The sequence below is a fragment of the Schistocerca piceifrons genome, chromosome 7 (assembly GCF_021461385.2).
Source record: "Schistocerca piceifrons isolate TAMUIC-IGC-003096 chromosome 7, iqSchPice1.1, whole genome shotgun sequence".
NCBI classification, from domain to species: domain Eukaryota; kingdom Metazoa; phylum Arthropoda; class Insecta; order Orthoptera; family Acrididae; genus Schistocerca; species Schistocerca piceifrons.
In genome coordinates, this window is record NC_060144.1 from 20,152,242 (window position 1) to 20,180,055 (window position 27,814).

Genomic DNA, 27,814 nt, shown 5'->3' on the forward strand with positions numbered 1-27,814 from the left:
AACAAGGGCTCTGTAGAGATGCAGCAGTGTAGAGTTGGTGTTGCGCAGACAGCAGAGGGCACTGAACTGCTGCCAGAACTTCCGCTTAAGCTGACAAAGGTGAGGAAGCCAAGTCTATCAGGCATCGAAAACCATTACTAAAAATCAATCTGTCTCCACTACCATGAGAGGATCATCAGTTAGGTAAATTTCTAGTTCCAGATGAATGGTACGATGTCAACGGAAGTGCATAACACACGACTTTGCAGCCGAAAACTGGAAGACATGGGCTAGAGCCCATGACTGCGCCTTGCGGGTGGCTCCCTGTAGGCGCTGCTCAGCAACACCAGTACTGGTGGTGCAGTATGAAATGCAGAAGTCATCTGCGTACAGAGAGGGAATGGCCACTAAAAGTAGAGATACTCAATACAGAGCCCTGCAGGACACCATTCTCCTGGATATGGGGGGAATTAGGGGAGGCACCAACTTGGACACGGAAAGTACAAAGCGACAGGTAATTCTGGATAAAAATTGGGAGCAGGCCTCAGAGACCCCACTCGTATAATGTGGCAAGGATATGATGTCGCCAGGTGGTGTCATACACTTTTCATGAATCAAAATAGACGACAAGGTGTTGGAGTCTGGAAAAGGCTGTTCGGATGACAGACTCTAGGGAGACAAGATTATCAGTGGTAGAGCGACCATGGCAGAAACTACCCTGGCATGAAGTCAGCAGGCCATGTGACTCCAGGACCCAACCCAACCGCCAACACACCATACGTTCCAGCAGCTTACAAAGAACGTTGGTGAGGCTGATGGGCCGATACCTGTCCACATCAAGTGGGTTGTTGCCAGGTCTGAGCACCAGAATGATGGTGCTCTCCCGCCACTGCGATGGAAAGATGGCATAGCACCAGATCCAGTTGAAGATGATGAGGAGATGTTGCTTGTAGTCAGATGAAAGATGTTTAATCATCTGGCTGTGGATCTGATCAGGCCCAGGAGCTGTGCCGGGGCAATGTGCAAGGGCACTGAGGAGCTCCCACTCTGTAAATGCGGCATTATAGGGTTCACTGTGGCGTGTAGTGAATGAGAGGACTATCCCTTCCATCTGCCACTTGAGAGTACGAAAGGCTGGGGGGGTAATTCTCCAATACAGAGGTCCGAGCATAGTGCTCAGCAAAGTGCTCGGCAATCTCATTTGCATCGGCGGATAACACACCATTTAACAGCAGGAACACCAGTTGGGGTCTGGTACCCAAAAACTCATTTGATCTTTGCCCTGACTTGGGAAGGTGACGTATGGCACCCAATGGCCGAGACGTATCTCTCCTAACACTCCTGTTTACATTGTTTGATGAGCTGGTGAGCCATTTAAAAACGACAAGGTTTTCCAGGGAAGGGTGCCGCTTATGCCGCTGTAGAGCTCACCGATGCTTCTGAATTGCTTCAGCGACTTCTGGCAACCACCAACGGACTGTCTTTCACCGATGGCACCCTAAAGAACGAGGGATCGCGTTTTCCGCTGCAGAAACGATTGTTGTAGTTACCTGCTCAACTACTGCATTGATGTTACTATGTGGGGCAGATTCAATGGTGACAGCAGGAAAGCGGAGGTGGAGGCTTCCCAGCCCCCCTTGTTTAAAGCTCATCTGGGCAGGTGTCTGTGGGCCTAATGCCAGGGCAGTGACAAGAAGATGGGAAAGTGGTCACTGCCACACAGTGTCGTCATGTGCTCACCAGTGGATAGACGGGAGAAGGCCAGGACTGCAAATTGAGAGATCAATGGCCAAATATGTGTCATGTGCCACCTGTATTTAAGAGGCACAGGTTGAGTTGTGACAGTAAATTTTTGACATCTCTGCCTCGACCAGTAAGCACGTTGCCACCCCACAAGGGGTTATGAGTGTTAAAATCTTCCAAAAGTAGGAAAAGTTTAGGGAGTTGAGCAAATGGTGCAGCCAATGCGTTCAGGGGTACTGCACCACCTGGAGGAAGACATACGTTGCAGAGAATTATTTCCTATGTCATCCTTATCCTGACAGCCACAGCTTCAAAAGGGGTTTGAAGGGGCATAGGTTCACTGCATACTGAGTTCAGGACATGGACATGGACACAGACTCCACTTGACACTATTATAGTCCCTACGGTTCTTATAATATCCCCTATAGCCATGGAGGGCAGGGATCAGCATTTCCAGGAACCAGGTTTCCTGAAGGGTAACACAGAAAGCAGGTGTAAAGCTTAAGAATTGCTGTAGCTCAGCCAGGTAGCGAAAAAAACCACCGCAATTCCACTGGAGGACGACGTTATCGTGAGGCTGGAAAGGTATGAAGCGCACAAGGAGGCAGGTTATGCCTCAAGGACACCTGCTGCTGCCAGCAGTTGAGTATTTGTACCCATTTCTATGGTGGAAGAGGCATCAGCAATATCAAGGTCTGCAGGGGACACTAAAATCTTGACCGCATCCTCAGATGCAGAAGTGGTGGTGTTGGGGCCACCAGAGGGTCCTGTTTCTTAGCAGACGACTTCTTCTTAGTTTGCTTGCTCTCTCGCTTCTCTTTGGGGGCTTGCTGGGAAGACTTTTCCGAAGCAGCTTCACGCATGGAGGAAGTCCATGAATCTCTCTGTCCAGCAGCTTTTGGCTCCTTGAGTCACTGGTGAGTGTCCACCATGGCACTAGTGGAGACCTTGGGAGAGAGGTCCCCAAAGGACCCCTTCCACATGAGAGGAGCCAGAGGAGGTCGTTGCTTCTCCAGCGGGGGCGGGGGGGGGGCCGATATCCCCTTCATTTGGGGTTTGGGGGGGGGCCTTGCTCCTGAAAAATATGCTTTGGGAGCAATGGAGGCGGATGTATTCTGGTGGCCCAGAGGGCCCACTGTTCATGGCACAGAGTGAGGAACCGCTGCCACTTGGGACGGTGATGATGGTGTAGCTGCAGCATATGTCAATGTCAATCAAATCGGGTGTAATCTTTCAAATTTAAGTTTAGCCTCTGTGTAAGTCAACCGGTCCAGGGCCTTTTACTCCATAATTTTCCGCTCCTTTTGGAGTACTAGGCAGTCTGGCGAGTAGGGATAGTGGTGCTCTCCACAGTCGATGCAAGTGGGAGGTGGTGCACATGGAGTGTCTGGGTGCAGTGGTCGTCCACAGTCTTGACATGTGGCACTGGAAGTGCAGCGGGAAGACACGTGCCCAAACTTAAAGCACCGCATAGGGGGTGCCTTTTCAGGCAATGAATCACCCTCAAAGGCCAAGATGAAGGCACCGGTAGCAACCCTGTTGTCTTTGGGTCCCCTGTAAACGTGCCGGATGAAATGAACACCCCACTTTTCTAAATTGGTGCAGAGCTCGCCGTCAGACTGTAAGAGGAGATCGTGAAGGAAAATGATTCCCTGAACCACATTGAGGCTTTTATGGAGAGTGATGGAAACAAGGAGTATCACTACCACCCAGCTCCAAACTTATCCTCAAGGTCAACAGAAGAAGATGATATACCCCGGACTGACTCTTTGCCTTTACAAATGTCTGCTTGTGTCTGTGTATGTGCGGATGGATATGTGGTGTGTGTGCCCGCGTGAATACCTGTCCTTCCCCCCCCCCCCCCCCCCCCCCCAAGGTAAGTCTTTCTGAGCTTGAATTTTGTGTGTATGTTTGTGTGCCTATCAACATGCCAGCGCTTTCGTTTGGTAAGTCACATCATCTTTGAACCACCTCCTGACAAACGGCAACACAGAGATCATCAGAGGGAATATAAGAACTAGCGAGCTGAGGTACGACAAATGTAGCCTTGGCAGCAACGTCAACAGCCTCGTTTCCTGGCAGACCGACATGACCAGGAACTCACATAAACATCACAGTGGCTGCATCAAGAGTGAGCAAGTGGCAGTTTTCCTCAACTCATTGTACTAAGGGATAGGTGATGTACAGCACACAGACTTTGAAGGGTGCTGAGTGAGTCTTAGCAGATGACACAATTGAGAAGCCTATGTTGCCGGACGTACTCCTGGGCCTGATACAGGGCGAAGAGCTCTGCTGTAAATACTGAGCAGTGTGCTGGGAGCCAATTATGAAGGCACACCTGACACCGTGACCAGTCCAAGAGCCATCCATGCACACAAAGGTACTATCTCAAAGATCAATGTGAAGTTTGTGAAACTGAAGGCGATAGAGCGAGGCTAGAGTAGTATCCTTAGGAAGCAAATGAAGGCCAAGGCGAACACGGACTGCCGCACGAAGCAAAGGTGGTGAATTGTTCACACCCACCAGGAAAGTTGGAGGCAGCGTGAAGTTAAGCTGCCAGAGCAAGAGCCAAAAGCGAACTCCAGGAAGTAAAAGAGAAGAGGGACGCACCCCATACTGGTGATCACCAGAGTCATTGAAGGAGGCGGCACAGGATGGGTGGCCATGCATGGCAGACAAACGGCATGCATACCTGGCGAGGTGAAGTCACAGGGGTAGGACAGTGGTAATTCAGCAGCTCCTGCATACAGAAGACTCTCGACTGGCCTAGTGTAAAACATGCCAGTGGCCAAATGGATGCCACGATGATGGATAATATTGAGACAGCATACAAGGGACGGATGTGCAGATGCATAAACAAAGCACACAGTCTAGTTTCGGACAGACAAGGGACCAGTACAAACGGAGGAGGGTGGTTCAATCTGCACCCCATGAAGGGCACGTAGGACATTGAGGGACTGCACACAGTGAGCTGCCAGGTAAGACACGTGGGAAGACCAAGGGTGTTTCCTATCGAGCATGAGCCCCAGGAATTTCATAGTTTCAACGAACGTAATAGCAACAGGCCCAAGATGTAAAGATAGTGGGAGAAACCAATTGCACCACCAAAAATACATACAAACGATTTTGTAAGTGGAAAAACAAAAGTCACTGTCGATACTCCACGAGTAAAGATGATTGAGACATCGCTGAAAATGGCGCTCAATGATACAGGTCTGTGGAAAACTGCAATAGATGGCAAAATCATCAACAAAGGGGAGTCTGAGATGCCTGGCAGGAGACAGACCATTATAGGGTTAATGGTGATAGCAAAGGGGACAATGCTCAGGACAGAACCCTGAGGCACACCGTTTTCCTGAATAAAGGTGTCCGACAAGGCAGAACCCACACTGGCCTTGGAAACTCTATCTTTTAAAAATTCCTCAAGGAAATGGTACAGGCAACCACGGAAGCCTCATGTGTAGAGAGTACGGAGAATACCATTCCTCCAGCAGGTGTCACAGGCTTTCTCCAAATCGAAAAAGACGGCCACAGTCTGGGATTTCTGCAGAAAACCATTAATGACATACGTGGACAAAGTGAAGAGATGGTCAACTACAGAACAGCGCACTCCAAATCCACACTGCATTCATCAGTAAATTGCGAGACCCAAGCCACCATACCAGCTGGGCATGAATCATACATTCCATCACCTTGCGAGCACAGCTGGCGAGAGAGATGTGGCGGTAGCTAGAAGGAAGGTGTTTGTCCATACCAGGCTTAGTATGGGTATGATAGAGGTTTCACGCCAGCATCTGGGAAACGTTCCCTCTGCTGTACGTATTAAGCACAAAGTGCTTGTCCACAACAGAAAGGTGGTGCAACATCTGAATGTGAGCAGCGTGTGGCCCTGTAGTGGAGGATCAGGATGACGTCAGAGCATTATCTAACTCCCTCATAGTAAAGGCAGCATTGTAGCACTCACCTTCTGAGAAGGGAAGGGTATCACCCGAGCCGAGCCTCCACCACTCATTTCCAATGGAGGAAGGCAGGGTGATAATGGGAAGAGCTCGAAATTTCTGCAAAAAAGTAGCCCAAGGCGCTGGAGATAGCAATAGGGTCAGTGATGAAACCGTCTGCTACTGTCAGGCTGAAAATTGGGAAATGGCTCTCAGTACCAGAGAGCTGTTGGAGTTTGGCTCACAAGACAGACGTTGGGATGGAACTGTTAAAAGAACTAGTGAATGAAATCCAGCTAGCTTGTTTGCTATCCCAAATAATCCGGTGACACTGTACACGCATCTGTTTATAATGAACACAGTTTTCCATCGTAGGATGACTGTTAAAAATGCAGAGAGCAATCACCACACACGAATTGTGACACAACATACTCCAGACCGCCAAGGGACTGGGACAGGGCATGGTAAAGAGCATGTGCGAAAATGGAACATTCTGCGGCAGTAAGGATAACATTTGTAAGATATTCCACCTGGTCATCACAACTGGGGAGAGAGGGAGGAGTCAATCTGCCCGTCAGCCTTAGTAAGCTGCCATTTGGGAGTGCACGAGGTGGGGTAGGAGTCAGTAAGTGGGCGGGAAATGGTTGCTTGAGTAGGTGTCAGAGAGAACGGACCACTTGAGATGATGGGCAAGCTGGGCAGTGCGGAAGGATAGGTCCAAATGGAAACAGGTGTGCAAGGAATCTGAAAGGAATGTGGGTGCTCCTATGTTAAGGCAAAAGAGGTTAAATTGATTAAGAAGGTCAGCCAAGAGGGCACCTCTCTGACAGGTTCTGGGAGAACCCCAAAGGTGATGGTGCGCAATAAAGTTACTGAGCAACAGAAACAGGTCAGGTAGCTGTCCAGTAAGATACAGGAAGTTTGTCCTGGTGATGGCAAATGACAGAGGGACATAAATCATAAATGGTACAAAGTGAGAAGGTCAAGTGAGGAAGAAAGATGCAAACTGCAACAGCTTGAAGACGGGTAGTCAGGGAGATGGGTTGACTGCGATTATCATCCTGTATGAGCAGCGTGACTCCCCCATGAGATGGAATGCCGACCTTGGGGGGAAGGTCAAAACAGACTGGGAAGAAATGCAAAAGATCAAAGAGGTCTTGAGGGTACAATTTCATTTCCTGAAGGCAGAGTAGAAGTAGACACTGCAATTCTAAAAGCAACCATAAATACTCTTTGTTGGATCAAACGCTGTGAACATTCCACTGGAGGAGAGCCATGAGGAAAAAAATGAAGAGGTGTCACCTCGGCGGCTGCAGAGTGCCAGCCTGTGAAGACTCACTGCTACAGGGCACAGAGGCAGGAGGATCCTGCTCCATGAGGTCCACAGATGCATCGGCTTTCTTGTACTGTTGGCCTGCAGAGTCCTGCACAGAAAAACGGTTGGTGGTGTGCACCAACAACATGGAGACCAGCCGGGCGTAGGTTTCACGTGGCGATGCCATCGAAGAGGATCTTCGGGTCGGTAAAGGAGAAGACCGTTTGCCTTTTATTGACTTGTTTAAGCCTTTCTGGATAGTAGAGGAAGACTCAGGTGTCGGTTGGCTGGAGGGATGTAGGAAGTCTTAACAGGAGTATTCCTTCTATCCTTTCCGGCCTGCCAGTTGCGTAGTTGCTGACTTCACCACGTGAGGCGAGTTTGAAGGTTTGTTGCACAGCTGGACGAGGGGACGGCGAAGCTATGATGACACTGGGCAATTTCACAACCTCAGAGCTGAATTTGAGGTTGCATGTCTGCGTGGCCATGTCCTTCATGAAGTGAAATGTAGCAAGAACAGTAGGCTACTATAAGTGCCAGATGGTACATCACAGGGTTTGCGATAGCCAATAACTTGCAAGCGACCAGGTAAGGAACTTTTTCCTTTACCTGGATCTCCTGGACAGCCCTCTCATCGAGATACACTGGATAATCTTGAGAGGAGACAGCATAGTCACCATTGTAGTTGATACAGCTGAGAGAAGGAGGTGGACAACCACCCTCGAGCGCATCCCTACCACAGGTTACACATTTGGCCGGGTGTCAACAAGACATTAAGAGAGTTGTTGAAATGATAACACTGGTAGCAGCGCATCAGGTTTGGAATGTATGGTTTGACTGTGATAACTTCATAGCCTGCTTTGCTCTTGTACGGAAGCACCAATCTACAAAAGATGAGAAAAAGTGTGCGTGTGGGGACTAAGGTGCATCTATCGTTTTAATCACCCAATGGAGAGCAATGACACCCTGATCCGGCAGATATGTTTGGATTTCGCAGGAGGACAGACATGTAGCATGGAAGGGAAAAGATGTTGCAAAGGCTGACAAGCAAGAACCTGTCAAAGTGCGTCGAGACCCCTGGGGGGATGGGGGGAGGGCTGTTTAAAGGTATTACGTGCTTTAGAATATATAGGCCAAACCATCTAATTTTGCATAAATTGGACAAGTGAAAAAATTGAAATTTATTTTTTAAAAAATCAACAAGTATCATTTTGCACCATCGTGGAGGTAACAATGTCAAAACTTCATAACTATGAAATGCTATAAAATGAAAACAGAGATTTGAGGTAGGCTAATTAATATTTCAGTGAAAACATGTTTGTAGACACAAACAACACAACATACACAGAACTACAAGCATATAAAACTATACGCACTGACAATATTTCCCTCAAACTACGTAATCCAGTTCTCAAAGATGTAGAGAATCAAGTTTTTGGTTGTCATCAGTGATAAATACATGAAGTGGGAGGACCATACCAGCAAATTATTCCATTGTAAGCACTAGCCTATTGAGAAATATGTCTAGGACAGCAAATACACTGTTAACAATGACAGTGTTTGTTGGTAATGAGGATCACCCTGTGGCTAAACATGCCTTGGTGCATGGCCAGCACATCTTGGCACAGTGTTACACCGTCCGGGTTATCTGGATACCTCCCACTGACACCAACCTATCAGAACTCCGGAGATGAGAACTTGCCCTTCAGTATATTCTTTCTTCCCATTACTCACCAGGCCTCAACCTCCGCTAATTTCAAGTTGCTGCCCCTCGTACCTCACCTGTCATTCAACCACATCTTTGCCTCTGTACTTCCTCCTCGACTGACATCTCTGCCCAAGAACATCCCCTAGGCTGTGGCTAAGCCATGTCTCCACAATATCCATTCTTTCAGGAGTGCTGGTTCTGCAAGGTTCGCAGGAGAGCTTCTGTTAAGTTTGGAAGGTAGGAGACAAGGTACTGGCAGAAGTAAAGCTGTGAGGACGGGGCATGAGTAGTGCTTGGATAGCTCAGTTGGTAGAGCACTTGCCCGCGAAAGCCAAAGGTCCCGAGTTCGAGTCTTGGTCCGGCACACAGTTTTAATCTGCCAGGAAGTTTCATCTCTGCCCAACTTCTTTGCATTTACATATGTCTGCCTGTGTCTGCATATGTGCGGATGGATATGTGTGTGCGCGCAAGTTTATACCTGTCCTTTTCTCCCCATAAGGTAAGTCTTTCTGCTACCGGGATTGAAATGACTCCTTACCCTCTCCCTTAAAACCCACATCCTTTCGTCTTTCCCTCTCCTTCCCTCTTTCCTGATGAAGTAACCTTGGGTTGCGAAAGATTGAATATATCAACATACGAGCGCTTTCTCGTTTGATAAGTTACAGCATCTTGTACAAATAAACTCACAAAACTTAATAACATGACTGTCCCTTCACTACATACATTTGCAATAATTATGCACATGAAAGCAAATAGTACTGCATAGTTAAGTAGAGACATGTATGATTACAATATGAGAGACAGAGAGAATTATTACCTGCAGAGGAAATGACTCAAGTTCACCAAAAAAGGTCCCATAACTGTTGGGCAAATTTTTTACAATAAATTACCACTCAGAATCAAATGCAATGAAAAGTCATTTGTTTTCATAAATAACTTAAGATGTTATTTTGTATAATCATCTCTATGTAGCCTAAAAGAATATCTGGAAATTTAACAGCAGAGAGGATCTCCTTCAAACAAGAAAGACATCATTAACTGTCTGTATATCTGTAAACAAGGAAGCACAAATATGCAATACACGTACTTCCAATATTGTGAAAAGAATAGGCTGTTACATGCCATATAGTGGAAATGTTGAGTCTCAGAGACGCATAAGAAAAACCCTGCTAAACAAGTAAGGGAAATACGGAAGCGTCCGATCCCGCCCGTCTGCTTTGACCCATGACGTCACAAATATGGCAGAAACAAAAACAAACACACACACTTTCCACAAGAAGCCTAATGACACTAACGAGACAAGCGCGGGAAATGGGTTGTTTTGAGTGGGGGGCAAACTAAATATAAACAAATTTAGACGCCTTGCCTAGCTAAAACGTGTAAGTGAAGACAGCCATGCATGAATACCCACCCACCTCCCCAGAGGTCGTAACCCCTGCAACCCATAGAAGATAAAGATGCTTCAGTAGCTGATTAGTGTTTTTTGTCTTTTTTAAAAAAAAATCTCACGGGATAAAACGAACAGATCAGAAAGATAAATATAATAAACTAAAACAGAAATTGGAGGAAACATAATTAAAATAAGTAATAAGTGTTTAAATTTTTAAAAAAATCTCACAAGATAGAACGAACAGATCAGAAAAGTAAATAAAATAAGATAAAACAGGACGGGAGACAGCCACACCTCAAACCAAACTCCGCGCCGTCATGACGTCAAACACGACAACACCCTTACGTCACGGGTCAAAGCCGACGCGTGGGATCGGACGCTTCTGTCGACCCCAAGTAAGCTTTTGACCAAAAAGCCTTCTTTTGACCCCCCTCACCCGCCCCCCACACTCACTTCAGAAGAAGGCTTTTTGGCTGAAATCTTACTTGTTTAGCAGTCTTTTTGTTGTGCCTGTCTGTGACTCACCATCTCCACTACATGGTGAGCAGCAATCTATACTTCCCATAATATTGCCGTTACCCCATCCTGGATTTTCCATACATGTATTTTCTCATTTTGAATCATCCTACTGCAGCTTCCTCTTTTTTGTTTGTTCCAGGTACCTTGGACAGACATGGTGCTACAATGTGATGCTGCCAGAGTACAAGATAGAGGAGATTAGTGACAGCATGGTGCACACTGTAGAACTGAAGCGTAAAACTGCAAAAATGTGAAGAGGGGTGTGTGAATTTCGTGTGCACAATGTGTTGTTAGCCATGTTTTTATCTTATTCACCTTCTTAAAGGAATTTTTGTTAGGGTTGCATATTTACCTAAGTGCAATAAATTACATTTTGACTAAATCGCATATGTCTGTTTAATGTTATAACTGTATAAATGTAATTGAAACCGTATGTCCTGACCACATCTATAGTATGGATTACTGAATAAATAAATACACAAATATGCTAGGTTTCATCTAAATCTGACACAGTGGCTGAGGATTTTTTTTTTTTTTTTTTTTTTTTTTTAGTTGAAGTGACATGGAATGATCCCACGACTGGTTCCAGAACTGCTTGGGATATACTACACACATGCTGGCAAGATTCAACATTCTGCTATATCATCTAATACAAAGTTCCGCGATTAATAGCCATAAAGAACCTCTGAATGTTAGAAAATATACCCTTCTGAGTCAATATAAATGTACTACATTTTGTCTGCTAAAATATCCTTAAGGAGACGTGTGTCCTCTCTCTTATACCAAATTGGTGTATATGTAATATGAGGTAAGGGTTTTGAAAGAAAGCTGAAGCTCTTATACAACAACACAAAACTATCATGCAAAGCCGAGAACATGTCATGAATAGAGAATTACAAAGCAGTTACCTGCAGCTGTGATGAAATGCTTTGAAGCATGTATGACATGAAATTCAGCCTGAAAACGGAGCAATTTGGTCAAACTTTAATTGTAAACAAATTTATATCTACTGAAGAACTGACACCACAAACATATGTTGCCACAGATCAACAGCTAATGAATGAAGGATTCCCACAATGACTGCAATTTTACAATAGTAAGAACCAGGTTATTTTGATTTAATTATACATGTGGCAACTGATCCAACACACACCAGGTGTTACCTTCATCCTGTGACGTACAGTAATGATGCTGTCGTGTGCATGTAACGTAATTCACTGGCAAACAGGAATAGATCAATGACTTCTTTTTGCCATCTATATTATGTTTGCAATGTATGCTGTAGAGACCTATGGATCCCAAGCCCGAGGTATAGGATAGATTGAAAGTTAACAATTTGGGAGAGAGTTGGGGAAGCCAACAAATGTGAATACAAAATCTCAGACCTGCATTCACAAAGTGCAATGTGCATCCAAAATCTGATCACCAATCATATCAAAATGCAAATATTTACATAAAATTAACAAACTTAACTATGAATAGAATTTATCTTACCAAAAACACACAAATATATGTCTATGATAACTGGCACTAACCTCTAATCCTGTGGAACCAAGACTTGCTGGTCTGCTTGACATTAGTGTAGGTGGTGTTGGTCCTCTTCGTTTTTCTTTCAGTTCTCTATCAAGTTCTTTCATAATATCTGGCACACTTTTAGACAGAGCACCATAGCCAGCACCATCCTGCTGGGAGGATCGCTGGTTAGTTGTCGCTTCATTATAACTGTCACCCCATAAATTAGGGTAGTTGACATTAGCACTACTCTTCTGTTGGACTGGTAAAGTTGCGAAACCCCCATCCCTCATCATTCGATAACCTGTGAGGCCATTCAGATGTGGTAGTATAACAGAGTCCTTATTGCTTTCCACCACCATGCCATAGTGTTGAGAAGAGTTGTAGGGCAAAGTATAACAATTAGGCACAGTACTTGTTACTGGTATTGTTGGCTGAAGAACATGAGCCAACTCCTCCATATCATTTATTGTCTTTAATTCAACTGTATCAAAAGGGTCTGAAGTGTCTGTTTCAAAATCTGACAGATTGAAGTGGTGAGAGTGATTTTTATGATGGGTAGTTGTACTGAGGGGCATGCTAATGGGAACTGGGGTAAGTATTGATGCATATTGTTGTAGTAGTAGTTGTTGTTGTTGTTGCTGCTGTTGTGAAGCCTGTTGTTGTTGTTGTTGTTGTTGCTGCTGTTGTTGTTGTGAAGCCTGTTGTTGTTGTTTTTGGCAATGTGAGGTGGAAGCATCAGCACTATTAGCTGTAACACTCACTGATGTAGAAACAGTTGCTGGGACATTCCAATCAGTTTCTCCCTTTGAACTTGCGTCTTTCTTTTCAGCATTATGTTGTTTGATGTTTTCCCTCCTCCTGGATACAAGTTGTTCTTGCAGTTTTCTCCATTCTGCAATCTTTCTAAGCACAGTATTTTCTAAAGAGAAGTCATACTGCAACAAAATTCAAAAATGCGTTAATTAGTATTCTGTTTACAGATATTTTGCAACTGTTTCATGCTGATGTACAAACTAAAATGCTCACCACTTCATCCACTGATGCTAGAGGTGCTCTATTTTGATAGCCAACAGGTAGGTTGATTTTTCTTGGTGGCTTGTATTTTTCACTTATTTTAACAGGAACCCCATCCATAAGAGAGCTGGCTGAATAAAGAAAATATCTCGTAACAGCACCAACGAAAAACATAACACTGCTTGAGCAAAAGTATATTCAATGAATTCGGTGAACACTGAATAGTCAATTTGGAGAATGAAACAAAAATGATCCTTTGAGATGGGCTATTTCCTGTAAGACTTTATAATTTTCTAACCAACTGGGGCTATAATTAAGTTTTCCAAAAGCTGTCGTTAACAATTACTAATACTTATTATGCCCCCACTGAGATAAAGTATAAATCCTAAGATTTTTTCTTGTAGAAAGGAGGAGAGAGGGTGTGGAAGCAAAGGGCATCTAACAGCGGTGCATCATAATCCAAAATTATGAGACGTCAAATGCAATTAACGTTATTCCAAAGGTCACAAGAAAAACATATTTTCGTATGCATTGTGAATGGTGTATAAATATCACATACATCCTAGTATAACACGAAGCCACAATATCCAACTCACGTGAAACGTGGTCATATCACTATCTACTTTCTAAGCATCACAACTTATAATGCTGGAATTTATTCATAAAAACTAAGTCACTGTTTGAAATTTTCAATATAAAACTAAACATAGTCAGAAACTAGAAAATACCTTGTTTGTCATTATCTTGCCCATAGTGAGACATGGCAATTTAATTACATCCACCACGAAAGTAATAGTAAATCATTTCCACTAATTATTTGTAGATTTAATCACGAACTTTCAATACTGTACGTTCTCCACTTGTAATTCGCCTTCACTCCTCGATCTAGTTGGGCGGAAGAAAATCTCTTTACCATTACGTTATTAGAAAAAGTAATGCCATCACGTCCAAATCTGGTAACAAAATTTTATGATCCAAACACACGCTAATTAAATTATTGTCTTAAGCAACAGAATGTCATACACGAACGATACAAAACATTTTTCACTCTTCCCAGCTGACAAATGTCATCTGTTACGTTAGCAATCTGTGCAACTCTGCAAAATGAATTTTCCTACAATCGATAATGGAAACTATATTTTATTTTCAAAAGTTGTCAGTCTATTTCCATCCGCAGTAATAAAAGAAATAGCAAACGAATGAAAAGATATAGGACATTGGTCACTGCGCAGTATATGATTCTATCACTAGACGAAAGTCTTATTACTTTTAATTTCTTAAATGAGGTGCACAAAGGCCAATTAACACCCGCCGTCATGTCATATCACGTCAAAATATTCTATACTGCATTTCAAGTGACAGCATTCATACAAATCATTAGCGATATAAAATATAACGACACGTCAGGTCAAGGTTTCTCCGGTAGCAAATTTTGGCGGTGTCGTCGTCTGCTAACATCGTAAGGTAACATATTATCGCCGCGCTCATTCACGTTACAGTAGTGGATTTTGTGTCTTCCTAAATCGTTATCTTCTTAATGCGCTTTGTAAATATTTTTACTAGTCACTAAATGTTGATGTCTTAAACTGTTTCACTTCTCAACAGTTTACCACACAAAACTGACCAAGAACATTCGTTACATAGTTTACTTTGACCATTAATAAAGTTTATCGTTGTTAGTACCTCAATTCCGATTCTATATTTCAAACTTTTGCATCACGGATGGTATCTCCTAACCTAACTTTCATTTTCGATACTGGGCTACGCGAACTAGCGTGATATAACATGACGGACTGTGCGAATACACCCTGAAGCTTGTTGAAGAGGCTGTTCCCGCGACTATTGATGAAAGAGCGTGCAACCAACTACCGATTGTGGTGCACGTTGGAACAAACGGCGCGTGTCGTTTAAGCACCGAGGTCATTCTTGTGTCATTCCAGCGACTAGATGAGAGGGTTAAGAATACCCGCCTTTCTCACGGAGTGTATACCGAAACGATAGGGAAATGAAGGTGGTGTATTTGTTTCAGTAGACAATAAACTCAAATCCACCAACATAGAACAAGTATAATAGGAAACTTCTATCGACCGTCAGATTCTCTTTCTGATGTAACTAAAAAGTTGAGAGAAAACATCAGTTCACTTGTGCATAAGTTCCCTAATGATACTGTTGTCATTAGAGGAGACTAAAATAGTCCACCATCCATTATAGTGTTTTTAGCGGTGGGTGTGACAGGACATCCCATAAAACATCACTAAATGCCTTCTCTGAAAACTACCTAGAACATATGGTTCAGACTCCCACTCATGGTGGAAATATGTTTATCGAATGTGCAACAAACACATCTGATATCTTTGAGCAATTTCACATCGAAACTGGTATCAGTGACCATTAGACAGTTATAGCAACAATGACTACCAAAACACAAAGGACAACTGTCCCAAGCAGAAAGATTTATATGTTAAGTAATCTAGACAGGGAAACAATAGTGTCATACCTCAGTGAGGAACTTGGAAGTTTTAACTCAGAGCAGGAGTTTGTAGAGGAATTATGGATCGTGTTTAAAATAATTGTTGACCGTGCACTGGTGAGATATGTACCCAGTAGGAGGGTTCGTAATAGGAGAGATCCTCCGTTGTATATAATCTCTGTAAAGAAAATTCTAAAGAAACAGACTAGTGCATGACACATATAAGACAAAGCATGAGGCTATAGGCAGAGAGATGATGAATCAAACACATTTGTCAGTCAAGAGCGAAATATGCTAAGATGTCACTGACAACCATAACAGAATATTGTCAGATGATCTTCCACAAAGCCCAAAACAATTCTGATCATATGCAAAGGCTGTTAGTGACACTGCTATTGGTGTCACTCATGAATGAGACTACAACTGAAGCCCAGAGTAGCAAAGCAAAAGCAGAAATGCTTAACTCTGTTTTCAGATATTCCTTGTACCATTGGAAAGACGAGTGAAATTCATGTAAGTGTCAGTGGGGTTGAGAAAAAGAAAAAAATCGTTAAAATTGAACAAAGCCCCAAAGCCTGACTTTTTCTGTTATCTATAATGTATTGCAAATCCCTCAACCCAAAAACGTAAGTTGGGAGAAAGTGTAGGTCATACCTGTCCACAAGAAGGGTAGCAGAAGTGATCCATTTGTTGTAGAACTTAGAACATATTCTGTGTCCTAAGGTAATGAGGTATCACAAAAAGAGCGACCTTCTTCATGCCAAACACTATGGATTTCGAAAAAACAGATCATGTGAAACTCAACTCCCACTCTTCTCAAATGACATATTGAAAGCTTTGGATCAATGCAGTCAGGTAGACTCGGTATTTCTTGATTGCTGAAAAGTGTTTGACTCAGTGCCACACATACGCTTATTGTCAAAAGTACGATCATATGGAGTATATAACCTCCCTCTTTGAATGAGAAGAAGACTTGCGTCGGAAAAGAAGCATATTTATATTTTGACAATGAAAGTATGGCTTGCAGTTCCTAATTCATGACTGCATGAATATTAATTATTACAGGTGCACCAACTTTATTCGCACTGGACATCGTTCTTCATAATGAATTAATAGCTACAGCCTGGAAAGGTATAATACAAAATATTTACAACTTTAAGAACCATCTGACATTTGTAGGAAAAGAGAACTATATATCGTTAGACTGTGCCATTATAATTTACTCTGTGAAATTAAATGTTCATTTCAATGAGAGTAGTGTCTATATAGGACATATACTTAAGACACTTTTATAAGTTTCATGCAGTGATTTACATACAATATAAAAAATTACATTTTTTTCTAGATCATTTTTGCATTAGATCGTAATTTATTAACTATTACTCATAGTTTCTTTACCTTCATCACAGTGGACTTTAATTCATTTTATACTCAACATACAACAGTTTCACACACTTCATTCGATTTTAGTCTGTTCACTTGACATACAACAGAAAAACAATGGAATTATAGATGTTTGCTGCGAGTATTCTTTATTTAAATTAATGGGGAACGTTGAAAACTTGTGCAGGACTGGCATTGGAAACCATGTCTCCTGCTTACTAGACAGATGTTCTGGCCACTAAGCCATTTGACATGGTGATCATCATAACTGCATGGACTACCCTAGCATGCCTCCCATCAGACCCAAATTCTCACTTACCTACACAGTACTAATGTAGTGCCCCTTGCCCATCATTCCCATTACTCGTGGTATTTCACCGATTCTCATGAGTTCAAGCCTGGTGTGCATCCACACTGAAGAGATCATCGGCCATCGTTGCCTGAATTATATTTGTGGTGCCTGAAATACTGTAATGACAATAATTGGCAAGGAGAATTTGGGTTTGATGGGAGGTGTGGAAAGACAGTCCATGCAGTTGCACTGTGTCTGCAAGAACCAACATATACATTCAACAAAAAGTTTCAAAAAAGGTACTTTGAATATTTTTCTGTAAAAGAAATCAAGGAATAGTCACTTATCTTGTATTTGAGATAAAATGAGGTTCATTCATTGGATGTACACCTCCACAGCAGAGTGGTCAGTGTGGATGAGTGCCATGCAGGGTACCTGGGTTCGATTACAGGCCAGATTGAGATTTAGTCCATTTGGGGCTGGGTGTTGTGTTGTACTCATCATCCTTTCATCATCATCATCGATGCACAAGTGACCAAAGTGGCGTCATATAAAAAGACTTGCACCAGGTGGTTGATATGCCAGGTGGAGTAGCCCAGTCAAAAATGTCATACAATCTTTTCATTCATAGTGGATTGGAATAATGTTTATGATAGATGTGAGATCAGGAATGGTGGGACTCAAGTACAATGATGTAACAACAAAGGACCCGTCGTCTGTGTCATGAACCTCCAGGAACGTTTTTTAAGGACAATCAGGTTATCTGCTTCCAAGCTGCTTTGGGAAGGACTCCAGGAAGCGGCACTGATGTCCAGAATTGGTGGTTTATGTAGAAAAGACGTAGACGTTGGAATTAGAGTGGTTGCATATGCAAGTTACTTGCACGTGCAAAAAAATACATAACCCAAGTGAATTATTCGTTCAGTCTAGTAAATACTATACTAAATACTTACATTAATTTTTCATCCCCTCTTAAGCAACAGACATATGACCAAACTGCTTTCACATACACACTAAACAGGACATGTCCATCAACTCCGATAACCTTAATCAATACTTAACCTAAGATCACAGTGGTCATACTATACGAACATTCTCCTCTGACACATCAAGTGCATGTTTTCACTTGAAAAGTAGACTAGTCTTCTATTTTCTAGCTCCTGTTGCTACACCAACAACATTTATGAAAGGATTAGACATACATTCTGGTGTGCAGCCAAGGCATTTCCTCTACAAAAAGTGAAACATAATGGGTCATTGTAATTTACTTCCCCATTTCTTAACATTTTTATCTGAGCAGAAAATTATGCTTACTGTCATTAGCGCAGTTGTAGTACTAAGGCCTTACTCATCCTATTTTATTGATTCTGTCATGGTATGCATTCAGTTATTGAAAATACTTCAAGTCATAATGAGGGTACACATCTTTAAATTTCGTTGTAGGCCAATAGGTAATTTTTGTGGGGAATTTGAATTGTCTTGAATAGTCCAGTATATACAGGGTGAAGTACATAAAACCAGCCCACAAAGCCAACACATGAAAATAAAATGGAACATAATGAATTGAATACCATTACTTGCCTTCACAGTAGGTGCTGAAAGTGTCCTCTGTGCACTTCAGCACACATATGAGCATGCTTGAGGAGATTCGTATATACCTTGTCAGTTCTTGCCTTGTGATGTTACTGATAACATCCTGGATCCTGACCTTGAGGTCTTCAACTGTGTGTGGATTTGTTTCATATACTCTTCCCTTTAACAGTCCCCACAAGTAAAAGTCACAAGTGAACAAGGCTAGTGACCGAGGAGGCCACATCCCTTTGCTGATTGTCCTTTCTAGTGCAAACGTCTCAAATGCTGAGTAGGTGTTTTAACAAAACGTTTGATGTTTCACCTCCATGTGGTATTAATTGATTTTAACTTTATCTGACTTCTTGTCAAGCACACAAGTATATTTTGACAGTAAAACTTTCAATTGCTCCTGCTGCTGGAGAGTGATATAGGTAGACTCTATGACTTTATCCTGAACTAATTTTTCATCTTCACAACTGATACTGCTATGATGAAACGAATCATCAACCTTCTCATTAACACGAAGATAGCCTTCACCAACCCTAAGTTAATTGTACACACTTTACAGAGTGATATAGGTAGACTCTATGACTTTATCCTGAACTAATTTTTCATCTTCACAACTGATACTGCTATGATGAAACGAATCATCAACCTTCTCATTAACATGAAGGTAGCCTTCACCAACCCTAAGTTAATTTTACATACTTCTCCCTTAAGAACTCATTACCAAAAATATACCTCTCTATCAGATCCTCCATTACTAAGAAGATACATTCTGTGGCCATGTCCCCTACCATCACACTAAGATGAGTTTGGATTTTTACTGGTTTCGACTTACTACCCAATGCACCAACAATCCTGCAGTGTTGATCTGGGTCCATTGATAGCTTTCGAATTTTACTTATTTCATCAAACAACACTCTAGACATAACACTGATTATTGTTTCAATATCAGTCAAGATAAGTGTTGGAATAGTTTCTATAGTTGCTTTGATACATGCTTGCACTATTTCCCTGGAATCTTCAGCACACATGTGAAAATTATCTGTTGATTTGTCTTTCAAATCTACATCTTCATTACACCTTAACAGGTGACTGCATAAATCAGTTGCATCCCTGCTCCATCCTATGCCCAATATGGCGGGTTAAACGTCACTGACACTGGTTTGTTTAACTATACACTATACACTCTTTTGTCACTTTGACAACATGACTGTGGGATTTTGATTACGCCAATCGGTATCAACACCATTATTCAGTTCAGGTTTCTGTTGCAGTAAGTGTTACTATTTTCATTAAAGGGCAGCTGATTCTTCTGGCTGTAATGCCCCTGGTTGATTAAATTATTTTCTGTTGTACTGAACTGTGATGTGTTTTGAGCAATGGAATATCACTGATTATGGCTATTGTGACTACTCCAGGGATGTACTCTATTATTTTGATAACCTGTACCTATCATCGGTCCTTATCCTTCTCTTATGATATGTAGAGTAATTATTTACATACCCACAAGCACTTGACATCTGAGGCGCCAGCGGTGGGGCAAAAATGAAGTGTGAGCGTCAACTTATTGATTACGATTGTTGCTGCACTGCTGATGTGGTGACTTTGCCTGATTCATTGCATTCCGATTCCTATGAGCATCTCCGTTATTATTAGCAGCTGCATCTTCATTTATTAAATCAGTGGAGTCTGAAGTCCGTGCCATGTTAGAAGGTGGCCCAATTTTCAGCTGTTCTGCGCATTACCCTCCACCAGCCACTGGCAGCCAATAATATTCATGCTTTTTCCGAGTGGCTAGCAGTGAGTTACAGCTAGAAAGCGAGAATCTCGCTCCTACATGCCACACTGTTGCTGTACTTCGCGACAACCGAGTTATTCTTTCAACTGTCAGTTTTTTAATTCTTTTTTTCTTTATTAGTGTATATGTGTATATGTATCTGTAAATGCTTAAGTGCAATTAAAAAAAGCCGTGTGACAGCAATAATGTTAAGTGCTTCACAAGCAGGCGAGGGGAATTAATTACCTAATTATAACTTTTTCAAACGTGAATTTGAAAGTAGGTCTCCTACTGTTGACGTCTGAAGAAACAAGAACGGACTCCAGAACCATGTGGTGTCGGCAAGAGAACTGTAAAGAGAATTGTAAACGAAAGTGTCGGGGCTGTTGGAACTGTAGAAAAAGTTGGTTTCGAGTCGCCTGGAAAACATCGAAATCGCAAGGAACCTGTAACACAAATGGATGGTTTTAACAACGATGTTTTAAAGTGCTCCATATGAAAGATGAATGCCAGACATCACAAAAAACCTGTTACACTTATGCAGGAGAAAATTAGCTTCAATGGTAAGCGCTTCATCAATGTAAAGAATTCAAAAAGACATTGGTTTCTGATATATTAAGAAGAGAATTTTTAGTTCAAAGATGTGACGTAGTTGCAGCATGAACTACATCCCATCTAAAGATTCACAATACAAGAGAAGGAGATAGTTCAACAGTATCTTACCTTGATGAAAGATGGGCCAATTAGAATCCTTTCAGGAGAATCTGCTGGAAAATGAGTGCTGGTACTGTCAGTTTTAAAGTTTTCATACGAGTAGCTTCTTGGATAATTTTTCTGCATGCTCACTCATCTTAATATTCACTGAATCGCTTGTGCATGAGGCAACGGACAACATCCCACCTGTAGCGTTGGCACAGTCTATGCGGCATGCTCCAAAGCTTCAGAAAGATTAATTTGACGGGGAAGTGATGATGGATATAAGCCTTGAACCTATCATCGTAAATTTACAATCAGATTGTTTGGAAACAGATTCAAATAGAAATGATGGTGGTATTGCCATGTAGACTTTGGAACAAAGTAATATTTCTTAGGTTTAAAGACTCATGGTTTAAAAAAATGTGTTTGTCGACATATCAGTTGCACACATAATAATGAGAACCTCCTAGCCGTTTTGATCAAGACTTTGCATCCTTTGAATTGTGCAGACTATAATGTTCAACATATTGTCATGCTGTATGCTCTAATATCATGCGAGAAATGCAGCTGAATAAATTCGTCAAAAATCCGATATTTGCACATGTAAACCCTTGTCATTTTCAAGGCACAAACCAGATAAGGCCCTAAAATGACAGTAATAGTTACTTGTTGAGATATCGGTGGTTTTCGATGTTATGGGTCATCATTCACTGGAGTTATTCGCAGATGATTAATTGTTTCCTTGTTCAATGGATTACAAATGCGGTCTCTCATTGTAATGTCTAACGTGTTGGTTTGCACTCATAATGCCCATTAACATGACAGCTTACTGACCATTTTTACGATTGGTCTTTTCTACCACTAATTCTTTTTTGCTCACAGTGACTACACTTAACTAGAGTCAAACCATCAACACACATGCTTCATACTCATTTTTAAAAATTCTATTATGTAGAAGCAGTTGTCAAGCAAATATAATGATTTCGGTTTGTGTTTGAAGTTAATTATGTTGTGTATTAAATTTTACTTATAATACAGTTCAAATCGCAACAAATTATAATTATTGTAACCTGTTTCAATGATCCTGTCATTAGACAATTGTCATGTTGAGAAAAATTGTACTTCACATCTTCACAAAGCTGTGTGAGCTGTTCTCACCTCTCGACGTCATGCAGAGTAAATCCATGGAGCATTGGACGCAACATCGTCAAGATGTGAATTAATATGTCTCTCTTGACGGTTGATCGAAATTGGTTTTAATATTTACTATTCCCCTCATAGATTTGAACGGATAATACGATGTACCGTAGGCAAATGAGCCTGACTGTTGTCTGCAGCAACACAGTTTGGCAACATGGACTTTGTTTGCCAGCTCTCTGCTGCTGCACATGCACAGGTCTCATCCCTTCACTGCTCCTCCTCTATGTGTGGAAGTGCCGCCTTAAGTGACACGACCTAAAGTACAGATCAAAAACGTTCCAAATTTGCACTGCTTTTCTCTAATGTGATTCAGCAACTGGCCTTTAAGAATACATAACATGTCTTTGTGTGATATAGGTTCATCACAGAAGCGATCTTGCTCAAATATTTCTCAAAATACTGTGTTAGGCTTCCTTGTCTATGATTTTATAATTCTGTATTAAAGAGTTCCTTTCTCAATTTTTCTTGAATGCATTTTGACCAATGCTTTGCTAAAAGGCATTTTCGAGTTGTTCATATGACTGAGAGCATTATGCAGTGCTGGTAGCTTATAGGGCAGCCTCGCCCTGGATAAAGCCTGTGATGAACTGAATCTTTTGTGGGTCATACCACCTTTAGACAATACTTTTCTACGAGATTTAATGAAACTAACAGGATGTACAGTTTTCTTCTCTGGTATGAACACCTGAAATTGTCTATGTTTGAGGAGACTTTCCCCCAACTAGGTAGAAGGAAGGGTGAGACACTCCATTAAATTCTTACTGGTATACTTTTGCAGCAGTTGTGTACCTGATCATACATCATCAATTCATGCATTGTTTTGTGATATTGGAGTATTATAGTGGTCACTGGCTCCATTTACTGGAGCAACATTTGGTGTGTTATCACAAATCTGACATTTTACCATATTTAATTCCTTTTTCACACGATCAATTTGATCAGTTAATTTACCTTGAACCTCTTGTTGCCATTTGGGAAGATCTTTAATCAACGTTTTCCTTAAGAAACCAAGTTCGCTTTTGACAGCTTGCACTGTCATGCCCTGTTCAACACATATCCCAGCGACAGTCTGATCTATCACATTCCATGGCTCTAATTGGAATTTGTCCGTAATTTGATAAACTTTTTCTTTTAGGAATTCTTCTATTTTGCTTTCAGGCTCAACAGGTAGATTTTCTGTGCGTAATACTAACTGGTTCACTCTGAGCTTCACATTATTTCACTCTTTTTTTTGGACCAGTCTTTTACTATCTCCGGAAGGCCCTTAATGGTCTCCTGAAAACCAGATATTTTGGTATTTATGTGATGCAGATTAGGTCTTAAAACTTCTGTTACATGATTACCTGCTTCTACTTTCAACTGTTTGGTTTGTTTCTTAAGTTGTTCACTGACTTGCTCCACTTGTTTCAAAGTAAAAAAATCGTTAGACATAGTGTCTTGCTTATGGTCTATGTCGCTTATTCTTTGATCCATAGAGGATATACATGTTTTTTGTTTCTGATTCATGGACTTGTTTTTGGTTTAGTACTGAAAAGCCAGTAAACATGCTTTCGACTTTTTGCAACATCCGTGCAACATAGTATCAGATTCAGTCGTGAAGGCTGATGTTACATTATTTACTATGATAACAATGATAGAAATAATTGCATATGGATCAATAACTGGATTAAAATTCCTAGTATTAACATCAGCAATAGAACTATAGGTCACAATATTGGATTCTTTATACATGACAGTTTCTGATGGCATTGTAACACTACTCGCTGTATCTGAGCCAACAAATATATTTACACCAGCGAGCTAGCTATTAACCATCTGAATATTTTCATTTACAGAATCAGTATGTGCCATTTTCAGCAACTGCTCTCTCTAAAACGGTATCACTTTTATGCAATACAACTAAAGATGTTACAAACATAATGCTTGGCGTTCATTACTGTAATGTGTCTTTATTCATATATACATCACAAAAGGTACTGTGACTGAGAGCGAGAATGGAAACAAAACAGGGTTTTGCACTATTCCCACCACATCCTCCCAATTCTAACCAAGTGGCCAATGAAAAGTCAGAACAGGAAGACCATTTGGAAAGCGCTATGTTTTGCCTGTATGCAGGTTGTATTCATTTACATGCTAAAGTTATTTTTCGCACACTGTAGATCTGTCACAAACATGTTACCCTTGGTGGGATTTCTTATAATTAAATATCAACTAACGACATATGGCCAGAGTCATCAGAAGATCCTACTATGAACAAAAACTTCATTTCACAATTTCCAATTATCTGTTTGGTCATGTGCTTAGAAGCATCAGAGTACCGTGTCGAAGGTCACAGGTTTAAGGCTTACTGTAACTTAACTTCCTTTTTATCTCCGCGTTTGTGATGGGTTCTGAGACCAGCAATGATATTTATATTCTCACTCGGTACAAATATTTGACGGTTTTTTCGACTATGTCATGATTTCGATGGGTGCAGTTAGGCAGCAACCTATGACTTCAGCCAAAATTGCTGTGAGTGAATAAACAGCAGTGATATTTGGAGAGAAAAGTGCCTATATGCGGACACACATCTCGTTTTCTTCTTAAATAGAAAATAGCAAAAAAATGTACTTTAAAAGTAAAAAGTAAAAGTGCAAAAGTAATTTATAATGTCATGTGCCATTTACATATCAGTGGTAGGAAATAAAGGAAAAATTATTATGATAAAATCTTTTAAAAACTTTATACTTATCGAGTTCCAAAAATAGTTGCCATTATCGGATCCCATGTACAAATAATCAAAATAACACTAAACAAAATTAGGAGAAGGAATTAAATTGTAGAAATCATAATCTAGTTTCAAAGTAGGTATAATACATCTTTCAGAAAGTGGCAGAATTTCTGTGTATGAATTCAAGAGCCCTGTTATGAGATGTTCCTGTAGGATTTATTTCTGACAGTTTGGTTTTGTGTTATATAAGAACTACCCCACATTTTCCCCAACAGTTTCGCCTCTGATTGGGTTTTCAGTGTTATTTCTCTCTAACAGTTGTACAGTCATTCTTCACAAGTCATTGTTATTAAGCATGAAGGAAGAAGCAAGACAACATTAAACGAGCTCTTCTTCAAGATCTTTACCCAGACATGTAGGTCTGCCTCTTTTTGTTTTTGCTGCTTCATCTTAAGGTTGGTTTTTGAACGATTAAACTGTTCACTGTCCTTCTTCCAACTCACCTGTTTTTGAACTACAACAGTAGGCAGGCTCAATTTTCTTTGATCAACCCTTCCTATTGCCCCCTTGGAATCAGCAAGAGAATTGCAAGGGGATGAGAGTGCACCAATAGGGGAAGACTTTAAATTTTAAAAAGTAAAGGGCCCTTTTTAAGGAACATCAGGAGGTCCAGTTTATGTGACTAAAGTGTACATTTCATACCAGAATAATTTTTAACGAAACATCTCAATTAAAATGTAAAAGTGTTTGATACAAGAAATGTATCAATGCGCTATAGATAATTTTTGTGTTTGAATACCTCATCAAACATTGCTATGAGAAATAACAGTTTTCCATACAAGCGTTTACACTCTGTGTAAATAATTGCACTTCAGATAGTTTATTTGGCGCCCGTTTGATAGCATTCATGGAAAAGGGCTAAAGTTCAACCGTAAAGTACACCTACAACAAACATTTCTGGGAGAAACTTTTCTAGAAGCTTAACATTTCACTTGATACTCAAATAGTTTTCTGATTTCATTGTTTAAAGCAGCTATACGAAAAAAACACTGAACATAATTTTCACAAACGAGTACAATTATTACAAGTAAACATAATTTTCAGAGGAAACATTTTTCACACATAAGTAGGCAAGTTTTGAAAGAAGTGTCAGTGCTTTAGACCTTAAACAAAAATTAGCTGTTTTTATAAGTATGTGGGTGAAACATAGCGCTTTCCGACCGGCCTTCCACATCTGATTTTTCATTGGTCACTTGGTTAGAGCTAGGATGACATGGTGGGGATATGCTAAGTCCTGTGTTGTTTCCTTTCTCACTGGCTGCGCTCCTTTCAGAGACATACTTTGGATTTCTCTAAGGCATCAATAGTTGTCCCTGTTACCAAGGTATTGTCACAGTCTCACATTTCAGTCGCAACACTCGCTGCTGTAAAATTTGTTACCGTTTGACAGCTGGAGTGACACTAGCACTCTAAGCGGAGAGTAAGGAGTACATCAAATGTGTCTTAACCCTTTAATGCATAGTGTAACTCACCACTTTCAGACTTCATTTCTTCGATGCAACCTATACTAAGCAACATTTTGTAACAAATTCGTTATGTAGTTAAGTGTATACACTCTACTGCAGCTGCTAAGCTTCATAGCTATCGTAAATGGCAGGAAGAACTGAACCAGTTCGACTATCAGCTGTGTGGATGTACTGTAGCGTGTCTGTTTTTGGGGGAAAATAGAGACTTATTTTGGTGTTTGTGCGCTGATTTATGGGTTTGAAAATTACTTTTTTATTCTAAAAACGTAAGTAGATATGGTGTAGACAGTTAATTCGATTATCTTTACGATAGATTTGAAATTAGGTCTGTTTTTGTGTTTGTAGCGACTGTCAACAATAATGCCTTGTTAATTTAACTAAAAATTTTTCAATATTTTTTTCGTAATGTAGACACTATAAACTAAACGTTGTAATTTTTACTGCTTGAAATAAAAAATCGTGCATTTAAGGGTGAAGAATAATGTTTGTTTCGCATCCCTTTCCTACGTGATTTACGAAATATTTGAATTATTACTATTATTTATTTGCCTCAAAGAGTTTGTGTAATAACAGAAGACATAAATGTTTCTAAAAATGATTCTAAAACAAGCGCAAGTAGGGATAAAAATCATGAATCTAGTGGTAAGCTAGAACATATTCGTGAAGAAACACTTGTGACATTGGGTAGAACTGCAGCTTACCACATTGATATCAAAATAATATAAACACACAGATTCACATATAAGAAGCACACATATATATCACTATGTCCAAAAGGGATTGTTGTCCCATTTGTCATCCTGTAGGCCTACTATGTTTTAGTCGTTGTCGCCTCTTACCACATACTATTCTAAGTGGACAAGCAACTGCCAGATAGTGGGAGAAATACGCTGTGCGCATAAACCCCTAGTTCTCAAAGCCAATAACACTGTCAGAATGCTATCATATGTTAAATTTGCAATTAGAGACATTTCATCCAATCACATATTCACTACTTTATCAGTATCGTAGAAATGCTGTACCTTCTGCTTTAAAAGGTGGAATATATTGTCACACATCCC

At 41.0% G+C, this 27,814-nt stretch overlaps 1 protein-coding gene across 1 annotated transcript in view; it reads right to left on the bottom strand.

Moving 5' to 3' along the window:
* LOC124805236 (probable basic-leucine zipper transcription factor Q) overlaps nucleotides 1-14,182 on the bottom strand; it is an 88,607-nt gene extending 74,425 nt beyond the window's left edge. The window contains exons 1-3 of the mRNA XM_047265741.1: nucleotides 13,850-14,182; nucleotides 13,134-13,252; nucleotides 12,128-13,042 (exon numbers count right to left, since the gene is read on the bottom strand). Coding sequence (XP_047121697.1) covers nucleotides 12,128-13,042; nucleotides 13,134-13,252; nucleotides 13,850-13,883 — 1,068 coding nt within the window. The 5' untranslated portion in view covers nucleotides 13,884-14,182. The remainder of the gene's footprint in view (nucleotides 1-12,127; nucleotides 13,043-13,133; nucleotides 13,253-13,849) is intronic.
* Nucleotides 14,183-27,814: the final 13,632 nt, after the last annotated feature.